Source organism: Zootoca vivipara, chromosome 3, assembly GCF_963506605.1.
Source record: "Zootoca vivipara chromosome 3, rZooViv1.1, whole genome shotgun sequence".
In the NCBI taxonomy this organism is placed as follows: Eukaryota; Metazoa; Chordata; class Lepidosauria; order Squamata; family Lacertidae; genus Zootoca; species Zootoca vivipara.
This window is the reverse complement of record NC_083278.1, coordinates 89,229,199-89,254,489: the sequence shown is the minus strand read 5'-3', so window position 1 is coordinate 89,254,489 and position 25,291 is coordinate 89,229,199. Positions and strand designations below refer to the sequence as shown.

Below are 25,291 nucleotides of genomic sequence, written 5' to 3'. Positions count from 1 at the left end.
AAAACATATAAAAGCCCCTTTCAAACCCAACGCAGATACTGACTAGCATAAGATTCTCTGCTCAAGAGGCTTGTTGGAAAAGGGTGGATATTACTAGGCACCAAAAAGACAGTAAGAGGTGCTCATCTGATATGTAATAGGAGGGAGTTTCAAAGGGTAGGTGGCACCACAATAACACCCCAATGCCTGTACTAGGGCTGGAAGTTATCTGGTTTTCTACGTGATATCACCAGCTTAACGCTGTGATATACTGATATATCACAATGTCTGAAATAAGGATGGCACTATATTGGCTGGCTTCACGGTTTTTCCCACATTGTGATTTTTGCACACAAAGTACCACACACATTAGGGACCCAGGTGGCGCTGTGAGTTAAACCACAGAGTCTAGGGCTTGCTGATCAGAAGGTTGGCGGTTTGAATCCCTGCATCGGGGTGAGCTCCCGTTGCTCGGTCCCAGCTCCTGCCCACCTAGCAGTTTGAAAGCACATCAAAGTGCAAGTAGATAAATAGGGACTGCTCCGGCGGGAAGGTAAATGGCGTTTCCGTGCGCTGCTCTGGTTCGCCAGAAGCAGCTTTGTCATGCTGGCCACATGACCCGGAAGCTGTCTGTGGACAAACGCCGGCTCCCTCGGCCTATAGAGCGAGATGAGCGCTGCAATCCCAGAGTCAGACACGACTGGACCTGATGGTCAGGGGCCCTTTACTTTTACCACACACATTGTGATTCGCAATATATTGCCAGGTCAAAAATTATGAAACCGTTATCACGATAGGGGCTTCAAACTGGTTTCTAACAATATATGGATCTACTGCCCAGTCCTAGACTGCACTGTACTTCTTCTTTTCATATTAACTAGTTACCTCATCTAACTTCACACTTTTCTCCTACTGGGAGTCTTCCTGTTTCTTAACGCCACCCATTAAGAGCATTACTCACTTTGTGAGCTGATGCACAGATCAGCTTTGTTCACAGTAGCCGTCACCTTTCCCCCAAGTTCCTCAATGACAGACTTGATTTCATCCTTGTTCTTCGACAGTTTTCCAACAATCAAAATCTTCATGCTACTTAATGGTTTACCTGGCAGTTCAAAGGTAAACACAGACTGTGTGATGTACAGAAGAAACACAGGAGACACCAAAAACTCCAAACATATTGGGGGGGGGGAATCAATCCATCAAGGTTATTTTAAGAAAATGTGTATGAATTGCTTAATTTATAGAGTTTATTATACCACATAAGTTACATGAAGGTCAAGTTCTTAATGACCAGCAAGACTTTGCCTAGCATTGCCTACAAGCCTTAAAACTTGTATTTGCATCATGCAGGCTAGCCTCTCCCCCCCCCCCGCCCCCAGCCTAAAGCCTTCCATATGTTTTGGATTACGACTCCCATCACCCTTTACAATGGTAAAAGATTATATGCCAATAAAGGTGGTGTGTGTGTGTGTGGTAAAGGAGTCTTATTCCAAAACATATGTGGTCGCTGTGGCTGTGATCGCTGTGGCTGATGGAAGTTGTAGTCTAGCATGTGATGGGCACCAGGTTTGGGGAAGAGTGTCATAAGTTGTTAGTTCAGAGCTTTCCAAACTGTGTGTCACAACATGGGTCTGCTGCAGTCTGTAGGTGTGTCACATGAATGCTCCCTGCGCTCCTCCTGGGGCTGGAAAAAGGGCTTAGTTTAACCTCCAGTTTGCTGGAAGAACTGAATTACTGTGTCAAGAAATGATGCATGTCTCAAAAGTGTGTCACCAACATGAAAAGTTTGGAAAGCTCTGTGTTAGTTGATAAAAAGATAAAGGGACCCCTGACCATTAGGTCCAGTCGTGACCGACTCTGGGGTTGCGCGCTCATCTCGCATTATTGGCCGAGGGAGCCGGTGTACAGCTTCTAGGTCATGTGGCCAGCATGACTAAGCCGCTTCTGGCAAACCAGAGCAGCACATGGAAATGCTGTTTACCTTCCCGCTGTAGCGGTTCCTATTTATCTACTTGCATTTTGACGTGCTTTCGAACTGCTAGGTTGGCAGGAGCTGGGACCAAGCAACGGGAGCTCACCCTGTCACAGGGATTCGAACCGCCGACCTTCTGATCAGCAAGCCCTAGGCTCAGTGGTTTAACCACAGCGCCACCTGGGTCCTTAGTTGATATTAGTGGGCTTATTATGCTCCAGTTAGCCAGTAGGTGGCAGCAAGAGGACAGAAAAGGCCATTTATGCCCTGTGCTTTCCTCAACCTTTTCAGCCAATTCTGCAAACATTTTGGAATGTTTTCTTCATCAAATCAGTTTATCATTAGTATGAACAATGCTTGCAGGTCATTTACCTGCTGGTGCTGCTGAGTTCTCTGTAATATGGGTAGAAACTTCTGGAGGAGGTGCTGAGTTTGCAGGGGCATCCTCTGGAGGGAATGCTCTATCCTGCTTCTTAAATTTGAATTTCTTTAGATAAGCAATTTCCCGGAGCTCCTGCATTTTGGGTAAGAAAAGTTAACACACGTGAGAAAGTCCCACAGGCTACTACAATGATCAAAATCAACTTAATTCAAAGAATATTTGCTGTTGTGAAGATTCCTCTGCACTACTAGAGGCCTGCTTCTCTCCAAAAATGCAATTCACCCTGGACTTGGAGCCACACACAATTTCTTTCAAGCGCAAATACATTTTGCTTAGAATTCTCCTCTGCATTCCGAACTCAGTGGAGGGGTGGGGAAGTTTTGGTGCGAATCTAGGCTGCATCTCCCTTACCCATCCCAGACAGGGCTCTAACCATTTCTGCTTAATAATAATAATAATAATAATAATAATAATAATAATAATAATAATAAACAACTCCTGTGTTTGTAATGTCAGCGAAGCCCAGCAGGCTGATTTCCTGCAAGCTTGCTCTTTCTTACAATAAAGCACTGGAACTGATCATGCCGGAGTTTTTGACGTCCTCCTTTAGCATCCCTGCATCAAACCACTCGAGTGCGCAGGCTCCCCTTGGGACCTGCGGTTCAGAACAGGGGCAAAGTATTCCTGCATCCCAGGCAGGAATCACTTAGATGCATTTGACTAACCCTAGGCTAATCAAAGCAAGCCTGGCTCTGCCAACTGTGGGAAAAAATACTCTTGGAGATGGAGAGGGGACAGATGGAAAAACGAGAGAAGTATCTGCCTCCTCCTTTCTCTCCTATCCACTAAGGCTATTGCTGAAGATAGAGCAAGGCAGCTGTGCATGGGACAAAGTCAGTCCAAATTCTCCAGGTTCAGCCTGAACCTATTTTCATCAGAATGATGGGGAAGGGAAGCAGGGGAAGGGATTACAGTACTGGGCAGCACAGGGAGACTGTGTTTGTATGTGTAGCTATTAATAATAATAATAATAATAATAATAATAATAATAATAATTTTATTTATACCCCGCCCTTCCCAGTCAAGACCGGGCTCAGGGCGGCAAACAACAATAATATCAAAGCAAGCATAAAAGAAACAATTCAGTTAAAATGCAGATTAAATACAATGTTAAAATTCAATTTTAAAATTAGGAATCTACAAGTGCAACCTCATTTACATATCTGTAGGATAAAGCCTTAAGGGAGGGTAACACCGCGGTCAGACTAAGTCAGTCCAAAGGCCAAGCGGAACACCTCCGTCTTGCAGGCCCTACAAAAAGATGACAACTCCCGCTGGGCCCTAGTCTCCTGAGAGAGCGCATTCCACCAGGTTGGGGCTAGTACTGAGAAGGCCCTGGTCCTGGTCGAGGCCAGTCCAACCACCTTGTGACTTGGGATCTCCAGTATGTTATTATTTGTGGACCTTAATGTCCTCTGCGGGGCATACCGGGAGAGGCGGTCCCGTAGGTACGAGGGTCCTAAGCCGCGTAAGACTTTAAAGGTCAAAACCAGCACCTTAAACCTGACCCTGTACTCCACCGGGAGCCAGTGCAGCTGGTAAAGCACTGGATTAATGTGATCTCGCGATGAGGACCCCGTAAGGAGTCTCGCCACGGCATTCTGCACCCGCTGGAGTTTCTGGGTCAGTTTCAAGGGCAGCCCCGTGTAGAGCGAGTTACAATAATCAAGCCTAGAGGTGACCACCGCATGGATCACTGTGGCCAGGTCAGGCTGCGAAAGGTAGGGGACCAACTGCTTAATGCGGCGGAGATGGAAAAATGCCACCTTGGCTGTGGTTGCAACCTGCGCCTCCATGGAAAGGGAGGCATCCAAGGTTACCCCCAAGCTCTTGACAGAAGGGGCTGACACTAATTGGGCCCCAGCGAAAGATGGAAATTGGCCTCCCCGCCCCATGTCATCCTGACCCAACCAGAGGACCTCTGTCTTCAAAGGATTTAGCTTCAGCCGACTCCCACGTAGCCATCCAGCCATAGCTTCCAAGCACTTGGTCAGTGTGTCCGGGGCCAAGGCAGGACGGCCATCCATCAACAGATAAATCTGGGTGTCATCAGCATATTGATGACAACCCAGCCCAAAACTCCGGACAATCTGGGCGAGGGGGCGCATGAAATACATAAAATAATAAGTATGCAGTTAAAAACATGGTGCACTGCCTACCTTTGGGGTTACCCATTCTTTCTTTTTGGGTGTCTGCGTCTTGGCAACACAGTTGGTCCAACCGGTGATGTGCCCTGTACAGTAGTAAGCGTCGCTCTTGAACACAAACTGCCCTTTGCACTCCTCGCAGGGCAGCAGAGCCCCAAAGGCCATACCATCTGCGACACGGTCCAAGATCTAAAAAAGCCGTGAAAAGACAAGAAAAAGAAAGAAAAGAGGAAGTATTTATTGCACCACACTACCCACAGATCAGCAACTCAGGACCTCACTCTGCAGCAAGATGGCCTGTAGCTCTAGATCTTTCCAAATTTGGGACTCCTGGGGCAGAAGACGTCAATGGGATTCAGGATTGTACGTTGCTGGGTCCGAAAGGCCAAAGTTTGGGAAGGCGATCTGCTGCAGGTCAGAAACCTGAAAGCCTTCATTGGCATCAAGGATGGGGAACCTGGGGCTCTTCCGAAGCTGTTAAGACTCCAAACTCCCATCGGTCCCAGTCAGCATGGCCAGGATTCGGGTAGGATGTGCAGCTTCGTAATATCTGGAGGGCCAAACGTCCCTCATTCCCAATCTATAACCACACACAGCCTCTCAGTGGGCATGTTGAGAGAAGCATGGAAACCACACCTACAATTTAGGAGGGAAGAAATCAAGCACCGCCGATGCAGAGACTGCAAGACGTCTTATACTGTGGAGGAGGGAGCCTCCCTACATGGCTCTTAGCATCTCTCTTAGAATATTTTTAGGACAGCAAGTTGTGTTTTTAATATTGTTTTATTACTGCAATCCACCCTGGGACTTTAGGGTGAAGGGCAGGTAATCAATAAGTAGTAATGATAATAGTAATTGTGGAATGCTCTCCTCAGGGAGGCTCACCCAATGCCTTCATTACACATCTGTAAGGGTGACTCCCTACAGGGAGCCAGCCCCCATCATCCTGACGTCCACCTTGTTAAGTACAGAGAGCACCAGTGGTTCTGAAGGAGCCAGGGGGGGAGGGGGAGACTTGGAGGAGGAGAGAAATCAGAGGGTGGAACAATGGGGAAGCTCGGGGGGCAGAGGGAGGCAGGCAGACACTCAAGAGATGCTGCGGAGCCAAGACACCTTCTGCTCAGGGAGGAAGCTGAGAGGGCACCACTCTTTCCAGTGCCAGAAGTAAGGAGAGCGCCACAACGCAGGTCAAGGGGGGAGGCGTTTTGGGGTGCCCAGACTACTTTGCTGGCGTAGGAACAGACGTACGCCATTGCCGGATTCTGATTTGAGATGAGAGGTCATGTTTTAAGCTATCTCTACACTGTAAATACTTTGCACAATAAAAGTCTTTAAAGACAAACTGAACTCAAGCGGAGTTACTCTAGAGTAGCCACGACGATCCTCTGACAACATCTTTAGGCGCTAGGCGAATACGTTTCTCTATAACCAGAGCTTTGTCTGATTAAACTTTCTTCGGCTTTTAAAATGTTTGTGGGAGGTGGGTTATAGGGGTTTGGTTTTTTTTATCACCATGTATTTTGTGTTCTCATTTTGTGTTTCTATGAACCGCCCAGGGTGGATAAAAATCAATGATTTTTTTTTTTAAAAAAGTTGGATTTTAAAAATAAAATGCTTTTGTAGGAAAAATCTTTCTAAAGATACTTTTCTATTTAAGTTACATCATAGTCCAAAGGCTATTCATCAGGAAATAAGGATTTGTTTTAAGTTTTTCATGTGTGCTAAAACTCAGTCCAAGTTTTTTTTAAATTGTTTAACCACATCAATTAACAAACATGGATACATGTGCTATAATGTTATTGTTTTAGTTAAATAAATTGTTTAAATTGTTATTAAGGAAATGATTATTTCCCCCCTTCCAATAAAGTACAGCAGAAAAGTTGTCCAAATATAAACAGTTAACTTATTAAACCTCACCATAATTTCATAATTATCTGTCTATGCATTTCTGAAAGTACCGAATCAGTAATTTTTGATATAACTGTAAAAACTATTCTGAAAATTTATTATTCCAAAAACGAAACTTTCCTCTGGTTGTAAATATTAACATTATACCAGCAAGAATGTGTCTTTCCTTAAAAAATGATTTAAATCAAGTCTTACTTGATATAAATCGTGATTTAAATCAAATCCACCCTGGAACTGCCTTGTGATCTTTGAATGAAAGACAGTATGCAACGTTATTAAATGATGGTGATGATAATAAAAATAAAAAAAATAAAAAAATAAGCAAGCATAATAATGAGCAAGCATAATAATCATCTGGCATATTCTATTTGCTCTTTATTTTGAAACTGACAACAGTACAGGCACCTCACAGACATAGCTGCCAAGTCTCCCATATTCCTCGGGAAACCCCAGTTTTTCCAGCTGTTTCCCGCTGGCAGCCTGGATTTTAAAAATCCCGTAAATCCCCCGGATTCTTACCGATCCGGGGAGGCTCCTTCTGCGCATGTCTGAAGTCTCTGGACATGCACAGAAGCACTTTCTGGCGCTGCGGCCATTTTGGAAATGGGCAGAGCATGCGTAGAAGCGACTTCCGGTGCTCCTCCGCCCAGTTCCAAAATGGCCACAGCGCGACTTCCGGCCATTTTGGAAATGGGCAGAGCATGTGTAGAAGCAACTTCCGGTGCTACTCTGCCCACTTCCAAAATGGCCGCAGCGCGACTTCTGGTGCCGCGCTGCTGCCAATCCCGGATTTTTCCATCTGGGAGTTGGCACCTATGCTCAGAGGGCAGGAGCTTGAACCAGTGGTTGGAAATTGTAATGAAGCAGTTTTTGGCTAAACATTAAAAGAAAACTCCTAATAGCACAAGCTGTTCAGCAGTGGAACAGACTGCCTCAGGAGGTGGTGGGCTCTCCTTTGCTGGAGATATTTAAGCAGAGGCTGGACAGTCATGTCAGGGACAGTGTGGCTGAATCCTACATGGCAGGACTTGGACTGAGCTGCGGGCTAGACGAGGTGACCTCCTAGCTACCTTTCAGCTCTACAAATGTTTCCAGTCATCCAGAGAACACGCAATCACAAGAGCATTTTGACCATTTCCAATTTTCCTGCCCTCAGAAGAAGAACCAAGTACTGAATATCTCCTCTCTCAATTTTATCTTGTGAACCGCCCTGAGATCTTCAGGTGAAGGGCAACAAAATCAACACTTCCCTACATGTGGACGCAAACCACATTCTTCTTGAAGCTATTAAGAGTAGGGCTTTCCCTCCATAAACATTTCACTTTGTCAGCATTTACCTAAATGTAATTAACGTGCAAGGAGTGTTAATACAGAGCAAGCACGTAGTCAAAATGTCATCTACAGAACAGCATCCAACTCACAGCGGATTCCCCAGAAGGAATCTCTTGCTTGTTCGCTATCAGGAGCTCTTTCAGGTCGTTGGTGCAACAAGATTTCTTCAACTCGTCTTTGATGTTCCAAATCAATTCCGTCTGTTCCTGAAGAAGAGAACAACACAGTAAAAAAGAGAGATTTATTTCTTTATGGAACTATTAAAGTGCAGTACAGTGGTACCTCGGGTTACATACGCTTTGGGTTACAAACTCCGCTAACCCGGAAGTAGTACCTCGGATTGAGAACTTTGCCCCAGGATGAGAACAGAAATCGTGCGGCGGCAGCAGCAGGAGGCTCCATTAGTGAAAGCACGCCTCAGGTTAAGAACGGACCTCCAGAACGAATTAAGTTCAAACCCGAGGTACCACTGTACATGCAAGACACATGGCAAGGAACATTGCAGGCGATTATGTTAAGGTAAAATGCTATCTTCCATATCAGGACTGGGTAACCTAAGGTTGAAGGGCTGCATATACCGTGTTTCTCCGAAAATAAGCCATAGTGATAGGCAGTTTAACCTTGTAGGTTAAACTGTACCATACTTAATAAAAAAATAAGACATCTCCTGAAAATAAGCCACCGTGTGTTTTTTTGAGGAAAAATAAATATAAGATGGTGTCTTATTTTTGAAGAAACACGGTAGATTAATTTCATGTGGACAGTGAGGTGGAGAAAATGTAGGTGGAGCAGAAGGGGTTGCAGACTGAGGGAAAAAAAGGAGGTGCCCCATGTTCAAAGTGCAACAGCAGGGATCATTCAGTTTGTATCCTAACGGTTAATTCTGTTGTTAGCAAGTCAGCTAACAAAGAAGTGGTGGTTAGGGCTGGGCGATATCAGCTTTTCAACACTGCGGTATATCGCCATCCAAACATTGTGGTCTGGCGATATACCGCAATGTCGAAAAAACAATCCGCATTTGCCTCAGCTTGTGAGGCGCCAGGGGAAATTGTCGCAGCTCTCACCCCAGGGCCTAGCCGACTGGGATAAGGCAGCTTCTTTGTACAGCTCATCTGGGGCGCCTCACCGATACAACTTTTTTCTCCCTCTGCGCAGTATGAGGCCACAGTGGGATGGTGGTTTCACTCAGCAATACAGTGGTACCTCGGTTTACAAACACAATTGGTTCCGGAAGTCTGTACTTAACCTGAAGCGAACTTTCCCATTGAAAGTAAAGGAAAGTGGATTAATCCGTTCCAGACAGGTCTGCAGAGTACTTAAACTGAAAATACTCAAACCGAGGCGTACTTAAACCGAGGTATGACTGTATATTGCTGGTGAAACCACAACCGCTCCGGAGTCTCCTGGTTTGTTTCGCTCCCAATTATGACGTGCAGCCAATGTTTGTTTTTGGCTTACTGACTGTGATCTGCTTGGAGCAAATCTTGCATATATGGCTTGATTCCAAACCACTCTGGGATAGAGGCAATGCAGAAAGGACAATCTCTACCAGGCTTCCTCAAACTCGGCCCTCCAGATGTTTTGAGACTACAATTCCCATCATCCCTGACCACTGGTCCTGCTAGCTAGGGATCATGGGAGTTGTAGGCCAAAAACATCTGGAGGGCAGAGTTTGAGGAAGCCTGATCTATACTTTTATTCCATACGTCCACACTGCTTTTGAATCCCCCCCAGAAGGTAGTTTAAGAGTGTTTAGTCAGTGAGAAGCAAATTAAGAAACAAAAAGAAGTCACTGAGAAATAAACCTTCAGCAGCTTCTCCAGTTTAGACTGTTTTTCTTTCTCCTTTTTTGGTTTCTTTTTTGAGATCACGTTGGCATCCACCTCATCTCCTTTTCTCTTCCTGGAGGAGAAAGAAAACTCACATTAGAAGTTACTCAAAAGTTAGACCATAAGTTCCATTTACTAGTTCTTGGGCAGCACCAGTTTATGATGGACTGTATATTTGGCGATGCGGGTGGCGCTGTGGGTTAAACCACTGAGCCTAGGGCTTGCCGACCAGAAGGTCGGCGGTTTGAATCCCCGCGACGGGGTGAGCTCCCATTGCTCGGTCCCAGCTCCTGCCAACCTAGCAGTTCGAAAGCACGTCAAAGTACAAGTAGATAAATAGGTACCGCTACAACGGGAAGGTAAACGGCATTTCCGTGCGCTGCTCTGGTTTGTCATGCTGGCCACATGACCTGGAAGCTCTACACCAGCTCCCTCGGCCAATAACGCGGATGAGCGCCGCAACCCCAGAGTTGGTCACGACTGGACCTAATGGTCAGGGGTCCCTTTACCTTAACCTTTATTTGGCATAGGCTTTCCCCTTCCTTTCTTTTCAGCTTTTACATGTATCTGTGAGATCTGTTTCAAGTATCCCCATCATCAAAATGCAAATCACGAAACTGAAAAGTGCCCAGAAATGGTTTAACACTTTGAGATACATTGAGCTAAATGCAAAATTGGTTAAATGTTGATAACTGAAAACGCCACACAAGATCACAGAAACATTTTCCTCTTCTCTTTGTTCCTGTGCTGCGGGCCCTCCTTTTCCTACTTTGATCTTAGAGACTGGTCATATGCTTGGGACTTCTGTCTCCAGTCCAAGATTGCAGTCCTAGAAAGCCCATCCTACCTACTCCTTCCTGAAGCATTAGCTGAATGGCCATTTAAAAGGTATCTCTCTCCTCAGCTATCTTGATGCTCTACAGCAGGGATGGGGGAACTGCAGCATTCCAGATGCTGTTGGACTCCCCTCTCCCATCAGGCCCAGCCAACGTGGTCAATTTGCAGAGATGATGGGAGTTAATAGTCTAACCGCACTAAGACTCTTTCCCACTGCTGAAATCAAAGCATTTCCCTCAAGTCATATTCACTACACTCTTGCCAAATGGACAAAACGTCATGAGGTCTCCCAGCCCTACCTGGAGACAATGGGAATGAACAGGGGACCTTCTGCATGTAAAACAGATGCTCTATGACTTGACGTTTTGCCCCTTCCCCAAGAGATGAAAAGGAAGCGACTGGGCAACCAAAATGGTCAAAGGCCTGGAAACAATGCCTTATGAGGAATGGCTTAGGGAGCTGGGTATGTTTAGCCTGGAGAAGAGAAGGTTAAGGGGTGATATGATAGCCATGTTCAAATATATGAAAGGATGTCATATGGAGGAGGGAGAAATATTGTTTTCTGCTGCTCCAGAGAAGCGGACACGAAGCAATGGATTCAAACTACAAGAAAGAAGATTCCACCTAAACATTAGGAAGAACTTCCTGACAGTAAGAGCTGTTCGGCAGTGGAATTTGCTACCAAGGAGTGTGGTGGAGTCTCCTTCTTTGGAGGTCTTTAAGCAGAGGCTTGACAGCCATATGTCAAGAATGCTTTGATGGTGTTTCCTGCTTGGCAGGGGGTTGGACTGGATGACCCTTGTGGTCTCTTCCAACTCTATGATTCTATGAACTGTGCCACAATGCCTTGTTTGGTCTTTGGGTGCAAAGGTCTGCCTATTAAATGAGAAAGCTTCTTGAAAGTCTAGCCATTTTTGAAGAACTGGATATATCTCTGCTGCATGCGAACCTTTTACATGGCCGTATTTACAGAAACCAAGAATCTAAGTGATTTCAAACTAGTAAGGCAAATGAAGCTGCTTTTAGCACTGACACCCAAGCTAAGTTATTTTCCACTGTGATTCTAGCACTGTTCTGTGCTTCTGTAGTAACCTGGCAAGCTAATGCAAATATTTCATTATGGAAGGGGTGCAGGAGGATTAATGAAAAGTTATCTCCTTTGAAAATGGAAGCAAAAGCCCCGCCCCCGCAGGCATTTACATAGGCAAAGCCTCCATGATCAGGTTCAGATGCCAGAGCAAATCATTTATCCAGCTTCAGTTTCCTATGCTGCTCTGGGTGTGAGGCAAAGCAGCAGCCTCAAAATACTGACATGGGAAGAAAGCATGCAAATCATTGGCAGCAAGCAACAGCTGATGAGTGTAAACATGGCATAGAAGCAACTTTCCTAAGAGGAGCTGGGTGCTTTGTCTGGCTCACAATAGCATCCAAGTGTTGAAGTAAGGCTTGTATATATATATATTTCATGAGTTGCAGAGGCCTGAACAGCCTCAGCTAGAAGTTGGCCATTTAGAGTTTGTCCACACTTCCACTTATCCCGTGCCTAGAAAGCATGGATGTGAGTGGTTTTCTGCTTGCCCCATGCTTTCTAGGCATGAGTTCGAGAGGTCTTCTGTTTGCCCCACAACTTTCCCTGGAAAACCCAACTCTTTAACACTGAATCAGAGCAAATGGGGGGAAACCCCAGTTGACATCTGCTCCACTTCCGTGGCAGAGATTGGGTTTCCCCAGGGGAAAGAGAAGGATGAAAGGAAATCTGGATTAGGCTCAAGTGTGATGTTTCTCAAACTTGGATCCTCAGCGGGACAACAATTCCCATCAACACTAGCTAGCAGCACCAGTGGTCAGGGGTGATGGGATATGCAGTCCAACAATGCTGGGGTTTGAGGAACACTGGTCCCACGTTGTGCGAGTCTATCTTACGTTTGCAGACACTCCCACTGTACCAAAGGACACCCTGTTAAGGGCTTCACACAAGCAACCATTGCAGCTTAGTCAAGACACCTTACTCCCTGTGCCATTAGGGCAGAACAACAGGCAGCCTGCTATCTGCGACTATGAAGTGCTACCTTGCTGATGAGCAGCCCAGCAGGACCAGGTAGCTCCAACAAGGTCAAATCACAGGACTTCAGTCTGAGCAACTTGTCTCGCAAGGAAGGTTAAGTTGCTGCAGACGAGCCCCCTGCCTGAGCTAACTGAACCAGTCTCCTGGCAGCTCTCTGAACATCCTCTCTCCGGGGAGTGGAAAACTGAAGAAAGACCTTTTAAAGTTTCTTGCATTACTCACAACTGCCTGAGCTACTGCTGTGTCAACAGAAATCCTGCCTTCCTTTGGCATAATCAACAACATACCCTTCATTCTTGACTGCAGGCAGCTGCTTTTTCAGAGTCTCTTTATCTTCAGCATTCAGGAGCCCAAAGCCTAACAGCTGAGAGGCACTAAAAGAGGCAAGGAACCCCAGATCTGCTCTGCGGCTGACGAAACAGTCTGGGTGGTACCAGTTGTCTATCATCCCCAACTGGGGCTTTTCGGGATGCACCATTTTCTTTGAAATCCTGATTTGACCCTGCAGGAGAGAGTGGGAGAAGGAGGGCGGATTAAATAACATGAGTCAGACCATACAACTCTCCTGTGTTACTGGCCTCACGTAAGCCAAACTATGGCTCGCTGTGAACAAGCAAGCATGCTGGAACCCGCTTCATCTTCCCCCAGTCCTGATACTGCCACACTGGGGACTCAGCTATACAGCTGCAAATAAAATATTTTAAGTGTGTTGTAAAGTGCAATATACAAATATGATACTAGATGGCAACAGTGACCTATGGCAGATTCAATGTATTTTCCCCCTTCAAACCTTTTTTTAAAACACATTTTCACAGCATTTTTTATGTGTGTGTAGATCTAGTGCTAGTTTGTCTTGCTCGAAAAAAACCATGAGCTGCAAAACTGGCCAGGATGTTCTCTCCCAGCACCAGCATGCTTGCACGTTCACAGTAAGCCATAGTTCGGTTACTGTTATTGTGCAAAAACGCCAGCAAATTTTTATACACAAATTCACACTATAGTGGCTAAGTCAGCTCTTATACCAAACATGTGAGCTCTACAAGATTGTAAAAGCCTGCATGAGTTATTGACAGAAGGTTGAAAAAAAAAATATGTATCTTAAAGATAAAGACAATGATGAAGCATTTTGGAGAGAGAAATCTCATTAATTTCCCCCATTAATTAAATTAATCAGTGCCTCTAATTCATGCAGAAAGGTCCACAACAACAGATCATGCTCTGAAAGGAGGCAATTTTTGCTAATTCCCTCTTTAGCCCCCAGCCACATTCTAGATAATTTCTCAACCCTCCACAGTGCAGGAAGATTGGAACCTGCTTTATATAGAGTAATATCATTAGTCCATCCAGCTCAGTAATGCCTACACTGACTGGCAGCATCGTTTCATGGTTTCAGATTCCGGGCATTCCCAACTCTACCTGGAGATGCCGGGACTGAACTTGGGACCTTCTGCATGCAAAGCAGATGCTCAGAGACTGAGCTACGGCCTTTCCTGAAAAGGATTTATACATTACGAGTGCTATAACTCCTATTACAGAGACGCAGAATTGCACACCTATTTTACCTTTTCTATCTTCTCACCACAGCCTTTGCAGGTACTTCTGTTGGACTTCGCATATTCTGCGGCAAAATCGTTTAAACATTTATCACTTTTGCCACCTCCCTCTTGGTCACCTTTGCCTGGAAAACAAACAATATATATATATATGTTAGATAAATGTCCGGCATTTCCCTTCATGGAGCTCTGGGTAGTGAACATGAGTTAAATCTAACCCTGGAGCCCCATTCGGTATCTATGTCTAAAAAGAGAGAGAGAGACCAAACTGCAGCTAATCAATCCCATGGGGATAAAGAAGATTCCAGGTGGTAAGAGCAAAAACCATTTCCTCCAGTCCTCAAGCTGAAAACTTGCAAATGTCCATGGCAACTACACGGGAGGCTGATTCTTATTTACAGCCGGTCTCCTTGTGTCCAGGACACCTGGACAGAGCCAGTGTGGTGTAGTGGTTAAGAGTATTATACTCGTAATCTGGGGAACCGGGTTCGTGTCTCCGCTCCTCCACATGCAGCTGCTGGGTGACCTTGGGCTCGTCACACTTCTTTGAAGTCTCTCAGCCCCACTCACCTCACAGAGTTTTGTTGTGGAGGAGGAGGGGAAAGGAGATTGTTAGCAGCTTTGAGACTCCTTAAGGGGAATGAAAGGCGGGATATCAAGTCCAAACTACTCCTCCTCCTCCTCCTCTTCTTCTTCTTCTTCTTCTTCTTCTTCTTCTTCTTCTTCTTCTTCTTCTTCTTCTTCTTCTTCTTCTTCAGTAGCCCTTGTTTTCTTCTTCAGTAGCCCTTGTTTTCTCTCTTCTGATTCTTCTTCCACGCATCTGGGGCAGCAATTAGCACACAAGCCTGGGAACCCAAATTGCCCAAAGCTGCTTGATACCTAGGCTCATGCAACAAGTGGCTATCTCTTTCGAGAGTCACTAAACATTTGCCTACCTGCTCCTGCGCCGCCACTTTCTATGGACTTCTTAATTTTCTCCTGATCTTCCCAACGCAGTTCCGAGAAGCCGAACAAGTCAGTGTGGGACACCAGTCGAGCCCGCTTCCAGAAACAGGAGAAGTGGTGCCAGTGGGGTACTTTGCCATCAAACATGGGGGACTAAGAAGAAAAGAATGGTAAGAATAAGAAAAGGAGAGAGAGAAAAACTCAAATATGAACATGGGTATCCCATTTGTAGTGTGTATGTGTAGGAACCCAATGTAATTCTGGCCCAGCTTATAATGTATTTTATAACCTCACCTCCTCCCAGAGCATCACCCCTCCATCCTTCATCATTTTACCAAAGCACTGCAGAGGCGGTTTAGTTACTATCCTGGCCACATTCAGGCCACAGCTACACCTTAAAGCAGTATTATGCCACTTTAAACAGCCATGGCTTGCCCCCGAAGAATCCTAGGAACTGTAGTCTGTTAAAGGTGTTAGGAGACCCCCCATTCCGCTCACAGAACTACATTTCCCAGAGTGCCCTAGGAAGAGGAACTGATTGTTAAACCACTCCAGGAATTCTTAATTTAAACTCATTTTTTGTTTTATTGCAGCGTGTCCCCTTCTACGCTACTTAAGAGGCTACAGTAATTAGGTGGCATAAAAACAGTCACAATAAATATTGAATTAAACATTCTCCACAATTCAATCTTTCTTTTAGGTCTGGGAACAGGTAGATAAAAGGTGGCAGTAAGAGGTTAATGGGTTTCAGGGTGTTCAAAAATGGCATAGACTTGGGAGATGGGTGCAGACATGTTGAAGCTCTCAGGTATCAAGAAAACCGATTAGAGCAGAGTAACTGGAGTCAGAAATATGCCATGCATAACCAGAATAAGTTTAAAACCAAAAGAAGAAGAAGAAGCCTGAAGCCCTATGAAATATCCTATCTCCTATTGATGCCCTTGAAATGCTTCATGCAGGAATGTAATCTCATTTAGCTGATAAATTGACTCCCGACAGCAGACGTTAGGGTTTTTTCCACGAAGCGCCTGAAGTATTGTGAACGGCAGAGCAGAACGTAGCGTAACCTCCCATCATTATTACCAAGTAATCCTAAACGCTCTAAAAGCGCCGAAACGTGAGCAGCGGCCTCTTCAGAACAACGTCAAGTGTCCTCAGGTAAAGGCTCACAAAGGAGGCAGCACCTCTCGTGCTTCAAGGCCCTACTCCAAAGCAACAAGGTTGAGTTGAAACAGACACCCCACTCAATACCATTCCGATGCAAACTCACTCAGGGCCCCAGAAATTGTAATAGGTGCTTGGGGAGACCCCCCACCTGTCAGTCACCAAACATCACAGGACAACCTCAAAGACGTGCAGTCAGTCCCAATCTGCAGAACGGTATTTTCTGAAAGCAGAGCCTCCCCAGAGGCTCACACGCCTCCCCAGTTTCTCAATGGGGAACTTCCCTAGGGTAGCTGATCCCAGTGGGGTTCACTGTCAGAGAGACCCACTTGCAAAGGAACAAATCAGGGATGAACACAAAGCTCCCAATTATTCCTTTGTGACCACGTCCTTACTTATAAAGCCAGGTGTGCGCAGTTTGGGGAAATCACCTCATGGGTCCATAATTTATACTGCATGTCGTTTTTATTGTACGGTTTTGTAAAATACTTCTGATTACAAGCTACTGCAGTTATAGAGTTGCAAGATTGCAGCCTGGAAAGAACTGGGGGGGGGGCGCAGGGGCAGAATCCAAAATTATCTCCTCCTGAACTGAGATCCAACATATGGTCTCACTGGAGAAAGAGGGATGATGCAGTTTTTGTCAATGCTGCTGCCCTAGGGCCACCTCCCACATTATTCTAAACTAAAGCATGGGTAGGCAAACTAAGGCCCGGGGGCCGGATTCGGCCAAATCGCCTTCTAAATCCGGCCAGCGGACGGTCTGGGAGTGTTTTTACATGAGTAGAATGTGTCATTTTATTTAAAATGCATCTCTGGGTTGTTTTATTCAAAAAATAGTCCAGCCCCCCACAAGGTCAGAGGGACAGTGGACCAGCCCCTTGCTGAAAAAGTTTGCTGACCCCTGTTCTAGAGAACCCTTAACCTTCTGGAATAACTACACAGGGACTGGAAGGAGGAATTGGACCAAAGAACCCAAAACACTTCCACTTCCTCAGTGAGAGCATTGTGTGAGTGGGGCTCTGCTCATGGGAATTTTGGATTCACCCCTGTATTCTCAGCTACACTGATTTTTCCGCTGTGGAAACCCAGACCCGCCTTGCAACCTCTGCACACTGCAGAGGATTCTGGGTCATATTCTAGGGGGCTTTAGAATATAAAGCAAATCTATTCAGATCATGGTAATATAAAAGCTACAGCAGATGAAAAAGTATTCCTCTCCCTAACTTTTCCTCCTCCTCTTCTTATTTTGAAAGAGCTGAAAGAGACCTTCTGCAAATCTTTTGAAAAAGCTCTCACTCAGCCTCAGTAATCTCTTAACAAGAAACAAAGCTGTGCACTTTGCACTATATTAGCTGCAGAAGGCCATCTTATTTAAACAACTGAATGTTTTTCACTAGCTGCCACTTGCTTCCCAGTACTGTACAACTGAAGTTGCTGCTTTTGATGTTTAATTCCTAATGACAGGTAGGTAGCCGTGTTAGTCTGCCGTAGTTGAAACAAAGTAAAATTTTTCCTTCCAGTAGAACTTTAGAGACCACCTAAGTTTGTCATTGGTATGAGCTTTCGTGTGCATGCACACTTCTTCAGATACACTGAAACAGAAGTCACCAGACCCTTATATATAGTGAGAGGGTGGGGAGGGGTATTACTCAGAAGGGTGGTGGGAATGGGCGATTGGCTGGACTGTTAACGACTGTAATTGGCCTTACAGGAAAAAGCATTTCAGAAATAGGCTGGAAAGAGAAGTTGCTGAATTGCAACTTATTACCAAACTTAAAACCATGGAGAGACCTGGTCTGAATAGAGACATTGGATTCTTATCTCATTGTACATGATAAAGCCATCTCACCCCTTGCTTTTTCCTGTAAGACCAATTGCAGTCGTTAACAGTCGTCAGTAGGTTTACCACACCTATCATACCAATAACAAACTTAGTTGGTCTCTAAGGTGCTACTGGAAGGATTTTTATTTTAATTCCTAATGGACTTGGACCTTGTGACCCTCACAGAACACACACTCTCGTATAATTCACCCCACTCCTTAGTATCACGTACCGGTCCAGGAGTTCCCACTGCCTTCCTCTCCAGGCCCTGACTTAATGTTATGTTCGAATCATGTTTTATGGCTTGTCTTACTCCATGCAAACCACAATATGAAGCTATGTTTTCTTCTTTGCTTCCGATGGTTTGCAATGCTATGTGAGTGCAGCCTCTTTGTCTATCGTCAAAGGTGCTATTGCACAACTTTTCCATGGCAGTGTTTCACTTCCTCCAAACAAAAGCAAGGAACTACCGTGTTTCTCATATTATAAGACACGTCTTATAATTATTTGTACTCAAGAAAATAAGCCTATGGCTTATTTAGGGGGGTGTCTTATTTTTTTATATATAAAAAATTACGGTATGGTACCTCCTCTTCCTGTCGCGGCTCGGCGCCCGGAACTGGCTGCTGCTGCGCTGCTGGGCGTGTTGTCGGCGCTTCAGCAGGGCACGCTGCTAGGTCCCGCCGGGTCGAGGCTGCACGCAGCGCGCGCTGCGGCTCTTGCCGGGTCCCGCCGCCGGGTCGGGGCTCGGAGCCGCAGCGCGCTCAAGCGCCAACCCGGCGACGGGACCGGCAAGACCCGCAGCGCGCGCTGCTCCAAGCCCTGACGCGGCGGCGGGACGCAGCAAGAGCCGCAGCGCGCTCAAGCTCAGGGCTTTTTTCACTCGCTCCTGCTTGGCGCCGAGCTCCCAGTGAGACTCACCGCCGCTGCTGCCTCTGCGCGCAGCAGTTCAAAGCTCCGGTGGGGCAGCCTCTTCGCAAAGGAGCTCCGGGAGGGACCAGCGAGTGGCAGCCGCGGCGGCCAATGAAGGCTCGGCCGGGTGTTTTTTGTTCTTGTTGCTGCGTCCCGCCGCCGGGCTGGAGCTTGGAGCAGCACGTGCTGCGGCTCTTGCCAGTCCCGCCGACGGGTCAGCGCTTGGCGCGGTGCATGCTGCTGGGCATTTTGGAGGGGCAGCAGCATCCGGTTCCGGGCGCTGACAGGCATCTTCCTCTTCCATGGCGCCATCCACACCTGCTCCCACCACTATGGCTTATTTTTGGGGTATGTCTTATATTTCTTCAACTCAGGAAAATCCTGCCATGGCTTATTTTGTAGGGATGACTTAAAATATGAGAAACACGGTAGATGTGTGAGAACAAAATCCATTTAATACAAAAGTCCTGCTGACTAGGGCATCAGTTACTCACAATAGGGGTCTGAAGTATCTGTGATGGGGTTACGCTTCCCCCTAAAGGGCCAAGTTATTGGTTTGGTGGTGCTCGTTGAACCTGGTGTTGGATACTACGGTATGGTGAGCTTCATGGCTGAGTGGGGATTCAAACCATTGTCTCTCAGGTTCTAGTCAAACACTCTAACCACTGCACATCAGGCCTTTTTTTAAAAAAGAAGGCAGTTTAAGAATCATACTCTGTTAACTATCATGAGTTCTGAAACATTCCCCCCGTCACTGATGTGGTCAATGTAAAATGGGGAAATGTAGAATGAGCTAGGGATTTCTGGGAGACAGTGAGCTGTTGCCAAGCATCTTTTCCTCACTAGAGGAGGAGCAGAACCCATCAAAATAATATTGGGATTACAAAACTTAGAATAACTTGTTAGGCCCAAGCATTCAATACAATTTGTTCAATAAACAAGAATTATTTTTTATTTTGAATACTATAAGTCTTTCAGGATTACCCAGCATATGCTAATTGAATTTCTATCATTTTCCAGATGTTTATACAGTGCTCTATATGTTAACAGAGGCCTCTGAACCTTCCAAGAGAAATGTTTTCCATGTCTGATTTATGAATAATTGTAGCCACAAAATTCATAGCGGAAGACAATCTTTGAACATTGTCTTTTAAGTGGAGTAAGCAATCTGATGCAATGTAAGCAATGGGATGCGAGTGGCGCTGTGGTCTAAACCACTGAGACTAGGGCTTGCCGATCAGAAGGTCGGCGGTTCAAATCCCCATGACGGGTGAGCTCCCGTTGCTCAGTCCCTGCTCCTGCCAACCTAGAAGTTCAAAAGCACATCAAAGTGCAAGTAGATAAATAGGTACCCCTCCAGCGGGAAGGTAAACGACGTTTCCGTGCGTTGCTCTGGTTCGCCAGAAGCGGCCTAGTCATGCTGGCCACATGACCCGGAAAAACTGTCTACGGACAAATGTTGGCTCCCTCGGCCAGTAAAGCGAGATGAGCGCCACAACCAGAGTCATCCGCGACTGGACCTAACGGTCAGGGGTCCCTTTACCTTTAAGCAATCTGAAACCAAGACCTCTATTTGGATGCCTTTCCAGTTGGGAAAGGCTTGTGAGCAGACCTGTCTTTCTGTTGGAGAAAGTTCACTTGTTTGCTGTTGATCTATGCCTGCCTGTTCACTTGAATTATTTGCTTTACTAGGCATTATCTTAATAGACTTGTTTCCAAGACAGTTATTCCTGCATGACCTAAATCTTTTGTTACCCACAGCAGCATGTGAGCAATCCAACTCTATTTTTAGCTACAACTTTGTCTTTTAACAGAAGTCTGAGTCATTGCCACTCAGGTATGCCTTCACACCTTTCTTTCAGTTCTTGTTCCGTAATCTCAGCTGTCAAATTGGCTTGATCAGGCTTTGAAACACTGATTTAACATGATGATAATCCAGAGCCTCCTTGGGCCATAAAGCTATGTCCTCTTAAACTGCAAGCTCAGCCTATAATTCCAGAGCAGAGGGGGAGCTCCTGTCATTCCCCCAGACTGGAAAACTCATGTTTGTAGCCAGACATTAAAACACAGATTCCCAATTTGTCTGTAACAAAAAACTGATTCAAGAAACCTCAGAAGTACTGAACTGCGGCATATCAGAGTAGGGAGAGGGAAAGGGAAAGAACGGGCACAAAGCTGGCAAATATTTCTCAGGCTTCATACACTGAACCACGCTTAAGTAATTGTAATATTAGTGTTATACCATTACAATGAGATGTGTTCACACATTACATTCAGTGAGTATGCAACCTGTGAATACACCAGCAGTTGTAGTCTCTTTATCTGTGTACACAGTACTTGCTGTACAAATCAACAAGTGTACATGTTCACACAAATACTTGTGTACTGGTCGAGACAGTTTGTACCTGCATTCAATGCAAATTGTCTACGGTTTACTCATATTACAACTGTTTTCACCACCTTGTAATACTTACCAATGGTTGCGTTTTAAGGTCAGTGCAGCCTACCTTATTGGGCTATAATGTTAAGGTGCTGAGGTATATTTCTTGGCGAACTAACAACAAATTAAGTAAGTGATGATGCAATCCTATATAGACCATTGGCTCCCAATTAGCTATGTATTGCGGAGTACTACAGACCCCGTTTTTCAAAGGCCAAGCTATGGACTTTTGAAAATGTTGACAAATCTATGGTAGTTATTGTTCCATGAATGGTGCCACAGAACCCAGGGTGGGGAATTGGGAACCACTGCTATAGACAAGTTTCCTGGGAGTAAGTCTCACTGAACTCAATTGCTCTTTCTTGTGAATAGGCATGCATAGGATTAAAATGCAAATTATTTAGAAGTAGTGTTGCCTATTCGCAGCACATGAGTTCTACAAGTTTTTTCATCATATATCTTTTACCACTGCTGTTACAACATTTCAGAATTTAAAACTAAGCTGGTGCATATGCATATTCATGATATTATTTCATTACGTGTTATTGATTTCTATGGAAGTAAACTGGCCATCATAAAGGGGGAAGGGGGTTGCTAGTATTAAACATAAATACTTGCAAACGAAGAGTCGGACACGACTAAACGACTAAACAACAACAACTTGCAAAACGAGAGAAATGGTACCCACAGAGATCTGATGAAACCAACAACAAAGTATTACCAAGGCAAGGCAAACTTTGCATAAAAAGCACAATTAAGTTCCCTGTCCTCATGCTTCTGGAGTACAGCTTGAAAACGTGTGAATGAGTCATGTGACTGGGGGACTGGCACCTAATCCAATGTGTACCCTGAACCTAAACCAAGTCCCACAGAGTTTAAAGGGAGTTACTTTCTCCCTATTAAACCCACAGCACTGTATTTGTATAGCACATCAAGGTAGCAACCCTCTCTTTGCCCATTTACCTGGGAGTAACACGGGGCTTACTTCTCTCAGAAGCATGCCCCAAAGCCTGAACTGCAAGTCAACTCTCCTGATCGCTGCCAACCCAAGCGAGATCTTCAAGAGTGGCAACCAAGTCCTGATTTTGCACTTGGCGATCGGCTAGCTACAAAAACTGACACCGGCCACTCCGGGCAGCTTTCGTCGCCGTGACCAAGCCAACCCCTTTAGGCATCCGGATGAGGCCGAGGGAGGAGCCCGCGGATGAGCAAGCCATGGCGCAATCCTACGCCGCGTGTTACTTTATTTTTATACAGCTGCCTTCAGGTAAACGTAGCCCAGGGCTGTTCACCACGTTTTATCCAGAGGCCGGCCGCCCCACTCCCCTGAGTTCCTCGGGGCTTACACTCGGGTAAGTGTGCTTAGGATTGCAGCCTAGACCTAGACCTGCACCCCGAGCTGCTCTGAGGCAGCGAGACGAGGAGAACGGGGACAGCCCCTCCGCCCTGCAAAGAGCGAGGCCGTGCAAGAGGGCGGCTTCTCCTCCGAAACCCGCATGCGGCACATGGCCGGGATGACCGGACCCCGGAAGGCTGCTTCTCCTTCTGGCTGCTGCCAGAAACAAAGGGCGGCGGCGGCAGCAGCCCCAGAGGCGCACCTATAAAGGCACCTGCGCCTCTGCAAGCAACGTGGCGCGGCTGGGCTGCACGGAGCCCGCGGCGGCTGGTGGGGCGGGTGGGGAGGCGAAGTACCTGCACCATGATGGCCAGGCGGAGCGAGTCCTTGGCGATGTTGTCGCCGCATTTCTTGCAAGAAGCCCGGCTGCTCTTGGCGTACTCGGCCCGGTACATCTTCTCTGCAGGCTCCGCCATAGCTGCACCAGCAAGCCTGACCGAAATCAGTTCGGGCTGAGGAGGAGGAGGAGGCAGCGGCAGCAGCAGCGGCGCCAAAAACCCAGCCGGATGGCTTCTTACACAGCCAGGCTCCCGCCCCTCCGAGCCGAGCGCAGAGCGATCGAGCCGTGCCCCGTCCAAGCCTTCTTCCTTTCGGCGATCGATTAGCCGCGCCGCGCCCAGGAGTCCTAGGTCTCGAGAAGCGACCCCCACAAACTCTCCAGGGAGGAATGACGAGAAATCGTCGCGCTCGAGCTGGCGGAGCCGCGAGGGAAAGGGCCGGCGGTCACGTGGTCGGCGTGGGCGTTCTATGGAGTTGCCCTCGGCGTTTAAGGACGTTCTCCCTCTCTCTGCCCCCTGTTAGTAGAATGGGTGGTGGCACGTGCTTGCTCCTATTTCGGTAGGAAATCCTTTATGCAGTAGCTGTGCCTTGACTGAAACGCACTTCCGGGTGGAATGCTGCTAAATTCAGGCTGTTGTCCTACGCGCGCTTGTCCCTGGGAGTAAGAAGAACCCATTGGGGGGTCTACTTCTGAGTAAACAGGCATAGGGTTTCAGGTTACGTTCAGGTTGTGTAGAGCAGAGGGCAGGCAAGCTTTTTGGGATGTGTGTGTTTGTGCGGTATGATACAGTGTTTTGCTGTTACCCAGAAATCTTCCACGGGGAGTAACTTTGTTAAGAGCAATGTTCCTTCCCCTGCAGATTTTTCTAGATTCCCCAAGCTTCCCCTGAAAATCAATTTCCTCAGGACATTCACATGTTCTAATGGTTTACTGCAAAAAGATCCTCGTGCATGAGTGGATGGTATTTCTGCTTAGCTGGGAGTTAGCATTATTTTTATTATTTTTAATTTATTTTTACAAAAAAATCTCTTTTATAATATTTTTATTAATTTTCACAATTAACAATATTACATTTAAAAAGAAAGAAAAACACATAAAATAAAACAATTAAAACAACTATAGGTAAAGGCAAAGGGACTCCTGACCGTTAGGTCCAGTCGCTAATGACTGGGGTTGCCTCACTCATCTCGCTTTACTGGCCGAGGGAGCTGGCGTACAACCAGCATGACTAAGGCACTTCTGGCGAACCAGAGCAACACACGGAAACGCCGTTTACCTTCCCGCTGGGGCGGTACCTATTTATCTACTTGCACTTTGGCGTGCTTTCGAACTGCTAGGTTGGCAGGAGCAGGGACCGAGCAACAGGAGCTCACCCAGTTACGGGGATTCGAACCACCGACCTTCTGATCAGCAAGCCCTAAGCTCTGTGGTTTAGACAGAGCCTAAGGGCATTCGGCAATCAATTAGCCGTGCCGCACCGCGTCCCTTAAAACAACTATACTGTATACACTCTTAATATTAAATCCATATTTTGGTATTCCTTTGAATCCCCTGACTCCCCTCCCCTCCCCTGGTTCCTTTGTATTATTTTCATTTATGCATGGCAACAAATAATCTTTATCTCTAATTACCTCATAATTTAAACATTGTCCATAGCGTTACAAGTGTTTTTTTTAAATCCTGCTAATTTACTTCCTTACATTGCTTTTTTATATATGCAATAAACATTTCCCATTCTTTTTTATATTTGTTTTCTAAGATTTCCGGTTTGTTTAGCCATTTTCGCATATTCCACTAACTTCATTTGCCAATAGAAAAGCTTTTGGTTTCTTAAACATCCCCCCCCCAAATTCATTATATATCATTTCCCATTTTTTAAAATGACCTTACATTGCCACCACATATGATAACGTACGTTTTACATCTCAGTGCCTTCCAGTGGCCTTCCAGATATTGTTCGACTACAACTCCCACCATCCCTAACTATTGTCCCTTCTGAATGGAATCAATAGGAGTGGAGTCCAACAGCAAATAGAGAGTTACAGGTCTACCGTATAGAACTGTCTTTGATTTAGGACCAACTTCAGAAAACATCTTGCAAAGACCTTCGGAGTTGTTCTCCCATGCTATTAGGCAAAAGACAGCAGCTTTCAGTGCTAATGTCACAGGCTACTGGTTTCTGTATGTGCACACACACACACATATTGGGAAGCAACCAAAATGGAGACAATGGAGTGCACCTCTGGGGGTGAAGTCAATGGTGCT

General features: G+C 46.0%; 1 protein-coding gene across 1 annotated transcript in view; it reads right to left on the bottom strand.

Moving 5' to 3' along the window:
- Window positions 1-23,518, bottom strand: part of PARP1 (poly(ADP-ribose) polymerase 1) — a 42,178-nt gene extending 18,660 nt beyond the window's left edge. The window contains exons 1-9 of the mRNA XM_060272969.1: window positions 23,043-23,518; window positions 15,000-15,162; window positions 14,074-14,189; window positions 12,799-13,013; window positions 9,586-9,682; window positions 7,870-7,986; window positions 4,553-4,729; window positions 2,324-2,465; window positions 941-1,081 (exon numbers count right to left, since the gene is read on the bottom strand). Of these exons, the coding sequence (XP_060128952.1) occupies window positions 941-1,081; window positions 2,324-2,465; window positions 4,553-4,729; window positions 7,870-7,986; window positions 9,586-9,682; window positions 12,799-13,013; window positions 14,074-14,189; window positions 15,000-15,162; window positions 23,043-23,162 (1,288 nt within the window). The 5' untranslated portion in view covers window positions 23,163-23,518. The remainder of the gene's footprint in view (window positions 1-940; window positions 1,082-2,323; window positions 2,466-4,552; window positions 4,730-7,869; window positions 7,987-9,585; window positions 9,683-12,798; window positions 13,014-14,073; window positions 14,190-14,999; window positions 15,163-23,042) is intronic.
- Between the last annotated feature and the right edge of the window lie 1,773 nt (window positions 23,519-25,291).